The 12,280-nt window shown below is 36.8% G+C and overlaps 1 protein-coding gene across 2 annotated transcripts in view; it reads right to left on the bottom strand.

Annotated features, from left to right (window-relative positions):
* LOC145484942 (HEAT repeat-containing protein 5B-like) overlaps positions 1-12,280 on the bottom strand; it is a 74,696-nt gene that overhangs the window by 26,371 nt on the left and 36,045 nt on the right. Inside the window, exons 17-24 of one of the 2 annotated variants that reach the window (XM_081463560.1) lie at positions 12,041-12,230; positions 7,891-8,235; positions 6,326-6,526; positions 4,590-4,805; positions 3,764-3,864; positions 2,879-2,956; positions 2,679-2,747; positions 1,710-1,889 (exon numbers count right to left, since the gene is read on the bottom strand). In XM_081463560.1, coding sequence (XP_081319686.1) covers positions 1,710-1,889; positions 2,679-2,747; positions 2,879-2,956; positions 3,764-3,864; positions 4,590-4,805; positions 6,326-6,526; positions 7,891-8,235; positions 12,041-12,230 — 1,380 coding nt within the window. The remainder of the gene's footprint in view (positions 1-1,709; positions 1,890-2,678; positions 2,748-2,878; positions 2,957-3,763; positions 3,865-4,589; positions 4,806-6,325; positions 6,527-7,890; positions 8,236-12,040; positions 12,231-12,280) is intronic. The other variant, XM_081463561.1, reaches the window with a different exon arrangement.

Raw genomic sequence — 12,280 nt, 5'->3', positions numbered from 1 at the left:
CACATCCATGTCAGAGGAAGTAGAAAGGGGTGAAGAATGTTAGGAGGTTATTATAATCTTACAGTAGTCAAGAAGGCCTGCTTAGATCTGGTGAAGCCCCTAGAGCAAAGACCCATTTTGTAAGTGATAATTATAAACTAGTAATGTGGCAAATTATCAGATCTTAGTACTGTGTTGCAAATTGTAAACTTTACAATGTAGGTTATCTGTAATTGTAATATAGTTACGCAGTGTAAATGAAATAAAATTGAAAAAAAAACAACACCTATTTGAGGAGACAAGTGAGAAACCACAGAAGTCAAAATAGATAATTTTTGAACAAAATCACTTTCAGTTGTGTTAACCATGCAGTCAGCCACAAAAGAACATCAAACTTAAAAAGATTAGTGTAGTCCATTCCATATAGGTGTTAACAATTGATTTCAGATGTGACAACAATGATATCATATTTGTGACCATTCTGGCTCAGGAAGAGGCCTCTCCTAGACTGAAAGCCAGAAGGCCAGAATGTTTATCCTTCTTAAATTCCAACTACCGAGTGACTCAATCCCCTTCACCCCTCATGAGGCACAGGGCTTCCACCGTAGCTCTACATCAGATTCTGTTTTTTGCCATTGGTCTGGCCTCACCCCAGGCCTTTCAAATCCTCACAAGCTCTTCTGTAACTGTGAGTCTCCATATTTGTTTCGGTCTTCCCCCTTTTCTCCTCCCCAGAGGATTCCACTTAATAGCCTCTCCTTCCTCAAGGTATGACCAATACATTTCCACTTCCTTTGTTTTGTTGATGCTCCTGTATCTTCTTGTCCTGTTGTTTCCTGCAGTCCTTCATTCATCACATTCAGCCAGAAGACACCACGTATCTGGCAGAGTCTTGTTAACAAATGTCTGCACTTTGCTGAGCAGAGCTATGGTGAGTCACCCGGTTCACGACACATAAAGAATTACTGATTTTACAGGAGAGTTAAATATATTCAACTTTGTCTTGAGGGAGAGAACTCTTGCTTTTCAGACTGCTCTGAGACATGCAAAAGCTTCTGCAAATTCCAGATCCATTGCTTCACGTCATGTGATATTTATATATCCAATGTTCAAACCAGTTCTTTCAGCTATTTAAACCAAATATTTTTCTCCTCTGCTACACCAAGGACCAGGACTGCTACCTTATAATTACAAGATTGCATTAACACACATCATTACCTCTACCCTGCAAGTAATTGACAGTTTAGGAGAAATTTTCAGCCACTATGGTCTTCTGTAATCATGGAATCAGACAATGGACCACAGAAATAAGAGTTTCAAGAATCAGGTTTCAGATTGGTCTCTCAATCCATATGACCACACTAGTTTTCCAGATCCTATTTTTAAGCAAATCTACATGGCTAGCATACATATTTTTATATAAGTCAAATTATTCTAACAGTTTGATTGGTTTGGCCTTATAATCTATTGCAGGACAGTCACATAGACGATGCCATTAATATATTTTTCTTTACTAGATAAAACAGAAAGATATTCCATGTTGCCATGTGTCCATTCACTAGTAGATCACAGAAGATGCCAAAATGTGGTAAGAACATCAGTGACACACTCACCTAATGGCTTGTGAGCCACTTTTTTGTTCCTACCACAATTTGATGTCATCTGTGATCTATTATGGAACAGATGCACAGCAAAATGGAATTTATTTGTTAAGTAGAAATTAGCATTACCTCAGCCCAAGCTTTCAGCACAGCCAACTTCTCCATTGTAGTAGCTGCCTCATTGTACAGCTGTAGAGAAGAATCCTTGCCCTGCCCTACTTTTGACAGTTTAGTGACTAAGAGTTGCTGAATTCGTCGTACATCATTCAAGTCTCTAGCAATACCACTAGCAATCCATGCACTACAGACCTGTGAGGAAAGTTTTATTATTAAATTTTTCAGTGCAGGTGACCATACAATTAACACAAATTCCTAATGAACAGAGTTGAAGCTCGCCCTGAGTACAGTCCTTGTTTTTTCCATTTTTTTCCTCCTCTGCCTGCACGTACCTATTACACTGTGAGGATAAACTAATTAAACAGCAAAACTACAGCCTTTTTGTCTTACATAACAAGTAACTTCACCTGGAAACAGACTTAATGATTTAAAGAGCTTTAAAGAACTTATTTTCGAATCAGATAATTACTCTAACTTGCTTATCACAGAAATCTGTTTAAAGATGTAACAGCTGCAATGAATAAATCTAAGATTTTGTGATACATATACACATACTGGTACATACATGGCAACTTTATTTCAGAGTCTATAAGATTTAGCTTTGAAAACCACTTGAAATAATAAAGAAATAAGTAAATAAATAAACAAATATATTTTAAAAAATTGAGGGTTTATCTATATGGTAATCATATACATGTAAAATAGTCCTAAAAGAGTAAATACTGTAGAAGGAGAGTAATATAGTTAATGTTAAAATAGATAAAATAATGTTACAATCAAATAACTTAAAGTATATAAAATACAACAAGCCTGCACCACGTTTGCAAGTTCCATCTTATATGTCCAATATGAACTTCAAAACTCACAGCAACTACATAAAATTGTGACCGTCATGTCCAAGAGAGACCAATAACTAGCTATATCAGTACTGTAACAAGGAGAGAGAACACAAGTAAATTTTGTTCAATTTAAACTTCATACCTCACATGCCATGGCAGTAACATCAGATGGCATATCAGATGCAAATGCTGGTCGCAGGGCAGCACCAACCTGTCAATAATACAACTCGTATTAAGAAAGGACAGAAACTTCCCCACCTAATAGCCTATGACATTTATAATACGTTGTAAACTAGATATATTTTCTTTGCTATAATTTATGATAAAACAAAATCCCTTCACCTGAGCTTGAAACTGTTCCAGTATAACATGACCTGGATAATCAGGGTCCAAAACTGAAGCAAACACATTGACAACATCCTAGACAAAATGTGCAAAGCAGGAACAAAAGTTCATATCAGTTCACCACAAATCTTAACCCACTGACACCTGGAGATTTTTGGGAAAACACATTTTTAGACATGTTTGGCATTTTCGACCTGGATATGAGCTAAATTAGTTTCAATCTACTCAACATGAAAGCATGCCTCTCTTTCCATTAGCATTGCGTTTTAGGAGATTTTTGCTTGGGCATAAGCAGAAATCAAAATTTTGAAAAAGTGACCTACATCTTAAGGCTTTTCGTTTTTTTTTTCTTTTCTAATTTTTTTTTTGTCTTTCCTTTTTCTCTTTTTCTTATCTTTTTGCTGCAGTTGTTGATCTTCTACTGAGCTTGCTTCCAGTTCAAGAATTCCCAAGAAAGCACCATCGAGAAAGGATATTCTGAACAAGGAGTAGCCAAGTGTAGTTGAGGGAAATTTTGCTCCGTGTTTTTCACTCAAATTTCTAAGCATTTTTGAGTATGTTTCAAAATCAATTGACCCAATCACTCTGATCTATCAGTGGAAAGATCTCTTCCTCCCACAGAACTTGAGTATAGTTGATGTCAATTTTGATCAAAGGTGATGACAGGTGTCAATGGGTTAAAAACAGAAAACAATTAATTGCAATAAAGTTGTAACTCCCCTTTTCTCAAGTGACCACATGTGTGGGTGTCAATTTCCCTGTTTCCCTGAAGCTTCTCATTAAAGAACACTAGTCTTGCTAATAGAGCAAATGCCTTGGAATGAGGTTTAATTCTAGCTCCAGTAACGTTCTTGCTACAGCATTGCAGTGTCTGGTGTATACCTGTAAAGTGCTCAGTCCTGCCAGCTTCAATTGATCACATATTGCTGTAGCTGCAATGAATACCATTCTGACCAGCTCTTGAAGATGCATGACGAGAAAATCTGGCAGAGAAAATAAAAATAAGTTCTTATAAAGTCTACAAAGTCCTATTTGAGAGCTAAATGACTACCGTATTTACCCGTGTATAATGCGCACTTTTTTTCCAAAATTTATAGTTCGAAATTTGCACTGCGCATTATATGCGGAACCTTTTGTTTGTTGATTACACCGCTACACTCATTTGCATGAATACACGAAAGAACAATAAACTTGGTTTTCGACAGTTCTTCAGATGATGAATCTATTTTAGAAGATGAGGTTGTAGACGAGCTCTTCGCATCTGACTCAGAGTCAGAGGATTTTTACGGATTTTGAGGTACTGTTAACAATCTTAAAATTATCGCTCACTTCGAAACTGTTGTAAAAAACTGCTTTGTGATTCAGGAAAGTTTACCGACAGGTCAACACAAATTACCTGAGTATTGTAAGCTTAAAAGTTCATGTTATTAAACTGTTGCAATGGAATATACTCATTGTAATGTTTGTCTTTTGTTGAACGATTTTTTTGTTTTTTCAAAAATTGTCCGGAAAATCAGGGTGCGCATTATATACGGGTGTGCATTATACACGGGTAAATACGGTATCTGTTTTTGCATGATTAAAAGCTCTAGTAAATATTATCTATCTAATTATCCAACAGCCTTGACATGTACTTGCCACAGATGACCACTGGATTTCCCATTGTGGACTACATTATTTGTTGGGGGAGCACTTCGCCTTAACTCACCTTCTCCCGTCTCCTGTCTGGTTGTACGTGCCTGGGCTAAATCAAAGTGAGCATCTCTTGATTGACAGACCATAATAATCTTCTTGATACACTCAGTAGCAAACACTCTGGTTGGCCAGCGTGGATCCACTGTAGGGTGTGTTTCCTCAGGAGCTTCTCCCGCTGTCATGCCTCCACCTTCATCAGCTTCACCTTCACCTGCCTCATCAGCCTCTACTGACATAACAGAAGTCAAGATGAAGTTTTTGTTATTGAATATATGTTAGAAGGCACGACTGTAAAATAATAAGGGTCGCATTTGTAATAAGGGTTTGGTCTGTATTGCAGTAAGGATCACAACCCAAATACAGGACATGGACGATATTCACCAGTGCGATACCAAAATTTGTAATTAGCCAATCCGAAGCTGTCTTGTTTGGTTCATCTCAACACAGTTAATAGAGGGTAATGGTTATGAAAACTGACAGAGATCTTTGTTGTATGTTTTTGTTCACTTGTTTGGCCTCGACAGTGCACAAAACAGAATAGCCGTTTCCTCTGTACTGAGGAACTAACCAATAGAAATGTGTTGGTTAAGTAATTCATGCATAGTGTATGAACGCAAAACAAAAGATTATGTACAGTTGTCGACATTCCAACATAAATCTTGGCATCTTTGTTTGCTCCTCTGATGTTTGCTTGGCTTCATAACCATCCCCTCTATTAACTATGATCTCACATACAAAAGATGTTGATCATTTTTGGAACAGGTCAGTCCACAAATTATATCTCTTGAAAGCCAAATAAGCGAAGTTCATGCTTGTTCTCACAAGACAACAAATGAGCCAGTATATGTATGAGTTCAAACAATGAAAACACTGACAAAGAACTATGACTACTGACTTAAAAATCCTCAGATGTTGACAAAATCAAGAATCGTCATAAGCAAGACTTCAAAGATGAGACAAACAACATGCAAATAGACATGCAGTTGGATAAAGAGGATATTCAATGAAGCACCTTGAATATTGTAGTAAATATGATTCTTTTATTTGTTTCAATGTGTTCAATAAGCTCACTTGTAAAGGACGATTTACAATGCAATACAAATTTTATTAGCATTCCTGCTGGGGGCTTTTCAGCACTAATACAACTAAAAACGTTACCTTAAAATTGAAATTAAAATGAAATAAATGTAATTGCACTACAGAGCCCCAGTAAATGCTCTTGGAGCATCTAGTTATTACTTAGGTGTTGAGTGTGGTTTTGTTTCTGCAAACTTCTACAAATTACATTCACTAACGATAAATAGTGCTTCTGACATGCAACATGGCTGGTTAAAAGTATAATTAGTAAACTTACAGTATTGAATAAATACATCCATGTTTATTCAAATTCATATTTAACAAATGAAGAAGCCTAAGCCGTGTATTACACTGTGATAAAACACAATGGGCATTTGAGAACACGAGGGAAATGTAGAAAACATGAGCTGCAGGCGAGTGTTTTCTATATTTCTTGAGTGTAGAAATGTAATGAATAGAGGTAATGCGGCGAAAAACAATAAAACACATTTTTTCTCCATTTATACTCTGATAAAACATGAGTTTTTTACCAATCAAAGCATGTGCAGGGTCCTGTCTATATTATAAATACAAATAATGTACATAAGTTTGAAAAGGGAATGATTGCTAGTGTTAAAAGAGTGCAACAAACATTATTAAACCTTAAATATTATTTTACAGCAATATTCCAACCTTCCTCTTCCTCTCTGTTCTGAACATCTCCACCCTTTCCTCCTTTGCTGCTTTTAGATGCAGATAGCACATCCCTGCACAAACCCAACCAGTGTGTCAGATTATGAGATGCAAGAGTCTGCAACATGCTGTTCAATGTGTCATGAATATCCGATCTCATGCGAGTGTCTGTTTCTGTGTCCAACATACCAAATAATGCACCTACATGGAATAGAAAACACCTTGTGTATGAGTGTATTCTTAATCTAAGATGCCTCATTCTAAATGCAGTTGAAGCTCTTGTAAGTGACCACCTTGGGAATTATAACTAGAGCTGGTTACTTATGAGAGCATGCTCCTTAAGCAAGCATGTGATGGATCAATAGAGTCTGGTCGCTTACGAGTGCTTTAATCATGACCTCTGTGATACCAGTGCATCCTGTGTGGATGCATTGGCATTGCAGAGGAATCGAATCCCATTCAGGCCTGAATTTTTGTCAGGCTTAAATTTCACAACTGCTTAAGACGAAATCCAATAGAAAATCGAACAATTTCAGGTTTTAGTGGAAAAAATCTGGTACCAGAATAATTTTAAGTATTTTATAGTCATTTTTACATTTTCTTAAAGCCAAGTACATAAATAATTGCCTGAAATAACACCGAAAACAATTTCCCATGGGAACCAGAGAAAATAAATTTCAAAGTTCAGAGAACTTGTGCAAACACAGGCAAAATTTCATCATCAGTTTCATTTCACCAGTACTTTCAAGTGTTTCATATGAAGTTCAATATTCGTTTCCGATGTTTGGTGTCGCTAGAAATGATTTTTTTTAGAAGCTATTTAAAACAGTCGTACAGAAGTTTGCATTACAATGTAAATAATCTTGGTACCAGGTTTTTGTCCACTTGTTACTCGAACTTCTGGTGGATTCCATCTTGAGTTGTGCGAATAACTGTGATGATCAGTTATGACTTGATATCTTTCTCTGCAGTTCAAATATATGTTCTTTCGTGTATTCACTTGTAAATTGTAAATATTAAGTTAACAGCCAAAAATCATCTTGAACTTTTGATTTGAGATCCTTGCCAACCAGTGATCAACACTTATGATATATCATTGTAAATTTGATCAAGAAGTGGTTGTTTGTTTAATCTAAGTGTTGACTTATGCAAATCAGACTCTAGGCCAGTTCCCAACAAGAGCTCAAAATCAAAGGAAAACACCAGTTGGTAATTGCCAAAAGTGGTTGTGGTTGCTAATGGGAGTGGTCGCTAACGAGAGCTTTTCATTACAAAGTTTGAGTGAATTTCACAGGTGGTCATAATAAGAGCTGGTTGTGCATGAGAGTAGTCGCAAGGCGAGCATCAACTGTATCCATTTTGGATAACAACCAAAACAATGTTGTAGACTTCGCTTGGTATCACACTGCATAATTATAAGTAATACATTAAAATCCATTCCATTCTTAATGATGGTGAGACAAAAAATGTTGTTCAAAGTTAAATTAAGTGGACTAACATAAATTTTACTTCTTTGGGAAATACTAGCAGGAGGGTGTGCATGAAAAGCACTTAAAAACTCATACCTTCCAAGCCTTTGTCTCCTATGACAACAGCATAACTGGACTGCTGCCATTTGTTTAGTTCTTCCCCAGCAGCAGATGCATGTTCACAAACTTCCTTAGCCTCTCGCTGAGACAGCTGACGGAGACAAGCAACTGTGGCCCGTCGCAACAACAAGTGAGGACTTGAAAGGTTAACACACAGTTTATGAACAACAGTTCCCAAGTTGATGTGACTGGGAGCAAACACATGAAGCTGTTGAAGGCAGTTGATTGCTTCTGCCTGTACTAATGAATCTGGATGGTTTTGCATAATGGCACAGGACACTACACATGACAGGCGGAGATCTCTAATGGACTTTGATGTTCCTAAAATTGAAAATATTTGTTCACTTCAAAAAATATAATGACAATTAATAGAGGGCTTGGAAGAATTTTCATTATGCAGATCTTATTCAAGTACAACCCTAAAAATAGGTCCACACTGCATACTTGTGTGGGCATAGCATTTTTTTTTTTTTTGCTTTTTTGAATTTTACATGGTAAGGATATTAAATCGGGCTGCTTATTGAAAACGGGCTTCTTTATCAGGATAGGGTGCTGTTCCTTCCCCACTACCTCATGTTTTTTGCCACCCAATCCCTACCCCTTCCTCCTTTATGCCTACGACACAGGCTATATTTGTTAGTGTGTTCAGACAATAGGTAGTCTGCTTATGTGAGTCTTTTAGTGCCATAATTATGTCACTCTGTACAGATAGAGTTGTCATAGTGCTGCACCTTTTTTGATGCGATGTATGTTCAGTTGTGCAAGACCTTTAGAGGAAGGGAGCTCTTTAACATCAATGAACGTCTTCGGTTTATTATAAGCAAAATAAAAATATTGTGCTACATAAAATCCCTGGGTACCGATTTTATCCGAGTAGTTCTAAAAACAACAAGGGAAGGGTGAACCCACAATTACCTGTTTTACCAATGAGAACATGAGATAAGAGTGAGGGGATATTCATGGATTAAATTTGCAGGAGAAAGGCTGAGTCTTACAAAGATACACATTTGACCTGGATCAGGGCTGTGCTCTAGAAGAGCCAAGGTGCCACAGACAGCTAACTTTTGTCTTTGGGCCACTGAAAAACTTACTTTTTTCATATAAGCTTAGGTGTTGGGCACCAGGGATTTCATGGTAAAGAACCTTTGGGCTCCCTGTAATTTTTCTTAGATCTCAGCCTTGTGGATATCAGATGATATTGTTATAGTTTTGTGTTTTAATTGACACAGTAGGGTTTTGAATGACAAAACAATGACAATGACATTTGTGCAATCACAGTTATAATAATTTGAGAAATTTTAATTAGACAATAGTATTTTAGTTATTTGGAGTGGTATTCTTATCTTGAACTTAAATAATCCCTCTGCAATAATTGTTTTGAAATCCAATGTGTTGTGGTAGAACGATATCATGGCGAATGTTTTACCTCAAAGTTTGTTGAAACAAAAGCTAGTTATTCTGGAAGCCACTCACAAGTAATTTTCGATAGTGTTTACATTTAGAAATAGCTTCTCTCCCAAATCATAAAATGTTTAGTTGCAGTGCCATGTCATTTCATGCATGCTCTCATCTGCAGAAAATGACAGTCTGATAAAGGACATCAAAAATTGTAGGGCTTAGATTTTTCTCCACATCATTCATAAAGTTTGCCTTACAAGTAATGGAATATACACATTGTAGCACATCATTTGCGTAAACCAAAGCATCACTTCAATCCACATTTTGTGTTGTGTGACAACTTGTTTCAATTTTGACAAATAAAACTTCTCAGCTGCCAACTTATTGTGAGTTTCGCCCACACAAAAAGTACATCTCTCTTCATATCATATAATATCAGACACGAGATCCAGTATTTAGGATTTTTGTATCTACATTACATGTGAAAGAGGACTGTCAGGCTTGCATCCAAGTGTTGGGCTTCATAACTGATCCCATACAAAATGTTCTTAAGAAACTGTAAGCACAGTAGCTTATCAGAATAGAATGGAGTAAATGCAAGAACTGCCACAACCAAAAAAAGAGTGCCATGTCCATCTCGGGCTCCAATTATCAATATTAGTTCAAGCTTTAGCATGAATCATTGAGTTATGATGCATGAGGGAAGTTTGGAGAGCATGAAAAAAGTGTAAGAGTTGCTTGAGACTCAGCTGAGTGCTCTCCAAATTTCTCAAGAGCATCATAACGTTATGATGTGCAACTAAAAGCATGAATCAATTGGTTTTATAATAAAACAATAGAGTTTATGTTCGCAGGCATTAATATGTTTTGGGCCCGACTCAGACTCATTTTAGCCAGAGCCATTAGGCGAGGGCTAAAATGAGCTGAGAAGGGCCCAAAACATATTTATGCCCAAGAACATAAACTGTATTACTATTATTATCACTTTGGTGGGCATTGAGAAAATGTAAACTGAAAAAAATGACACCAAAACAGTCTGAACAATTACGTGAGCATTTACAAGTTGAATGGCTTTTATTTTCCCTCAATGAAAATACACAATACATCAAGCGAAGCTGGCTAGAAATTACAAAATCTTGCCATTTTAGTTTTCAAAATTTATAAAAGACGTGAAATGAAAGTTTGATAAAGCTTGTTTGTAAGTGTTGAAATTAATTGTACAATAATTAAGCTTAGTTGGTTGAACTGAGTGCGTTTGGCTTGACGCCACAAAACTTACATGCACTTCGCCACCGGCCATGGAGCTACTACAGGCGGTATTGACATCTGAAGCTTCTCTTGAAAGAAATGGACGACTAAGAATGTCCGAACAAGCACTATCTGTGAGGCTGAGCTATCCATTATGTGGAATGGCAAGCTTCGTTCATTGGAAATGGCACTGCTATTTCTTTCACCTATGCTTCGCTACAAGAATAGCAGCGCAAACATTGTAATGGCTTTTTGATTTTGATTGGCTGCTTACATCATATGATTGTTTGATTCTCAGTTTTCATTGGTTTATTCAGCGGGCTAAAATACATTTTAGCCTGCCAAATTCTCAATTTTAGCCCGCAAAATGCGCCACAATGCCCGGCAAAGTGATAATAATAAGTTATATTATTCTCGCATTTTAATTTGTTCTTACTTATGATCGCTTGGAGGACAGATGTATAAATGACGTAATTTAAATTTGGTTTTGCTTCATTATATTAGAAAACAGATAGATTCCATGTTGCTGTGCATCTGTTCAGCAATTGATCACAGAAGACTTCAAAGTGTGGTAAGAACAAAACGCACTCAGCTGTCGCTTGTGTGACACTTTTTTGTTCTTACCACATTTTGACATCATCTGATATCAATAACTGAACAGACACACAACTACATGGAATCTATTCGTTACATAGCACTGCCAATGGAAATGATGAAGAAGCACATTAGCTTTCCACGAGTCAGAAGCATGCATCATTGGACTATGACAGCACAACTTTGCAAGCTCTATGAAGACTCTGGAGTCTGCTTTGTAAGATATTCCACAAAAGCTCTCTGTTATCAATTTACTCACCTTGGTGAGAAGAAGTAATGATAAATTAATATATGGAAATGGAGTGAAATTCACAAATCATTATGTCTCCTCGACGACCTTAATATATAGAGGATATTATATGCCCGCGCATGGATAAGAATTTTATCTTTGAGTGTTCAACTCGATATCTCACGAGTGAGTGCAGCGAATGAGTGAGATATTGAGTTGAACTCAAGAAGATAAAATTCGTATCCACAAGTGAGCATGTAATATTCTGTTTATTATATAAGCACACTAATGACGACGTTTTTGACGATTTTCCGAAGATTTGCGACCACTTTCCAAAGATTTCCCAAAATTGTTCCTAAGACCAGACGAACGCCTTCTGAACATTTTCTGAAGACTACCGAAGATTGCCGAAGATGACCGAAGAAGATCCAAAGATGTTTCGATCTTACATCATCAAATTTAAGTGTAGCTGAAGGGACAAAAGAAAAATGTTATCAAAAAGGAATGATATCTTCACAGTGTGAAAGATAAAAATAGTAGCTTCACTGCATGCAATGAAGATAATATTTTAGTAAAAGGAAAAATCCTGGTATTTCAGTGGTGTTTATATAATAAAAATTTATATCTAGCCCAAGGGGATTGTAAAAACATGTTTACCTTGCAGTTCAGGTCCAATGGAAGTTATAAGAGCTGCTAAGCACTTTCCAAGACATTGGTGAACTTCAGTTATAGCAGAAGGAACAGTCAGCACAAGATTGACAACCTGTTCTAAAGTTGGATTCACATAGCTTCTAAACATTGGCCCACCACAATCAGCAATGAGAGCTAAGGCATGTAATGCCCATACCTGCCAGCCAGAGGAAAGGCAGAATCACTCAATATTTAAACAGCTAAGTG

Source organism: Orbicella franksi, chromosome 4 (genome assembly GCF_964199315.1).
Source record: "Orbicella franksi chromosome 4, jaOrbFran1.1, whole genome shotgun sequence".
Taxonomy (NCBI): domain Eukaryota; kingdom Metazoa; phylum Cnidaria; class Anthozoa; order Scleractinia; family Merulinidae; genus Orbicella; species Orbicella franksi.
Note: the sequence above shows the minus strand (reverse complement) of the source record. Positions and strands in the feature narration are given on the sequence as shown.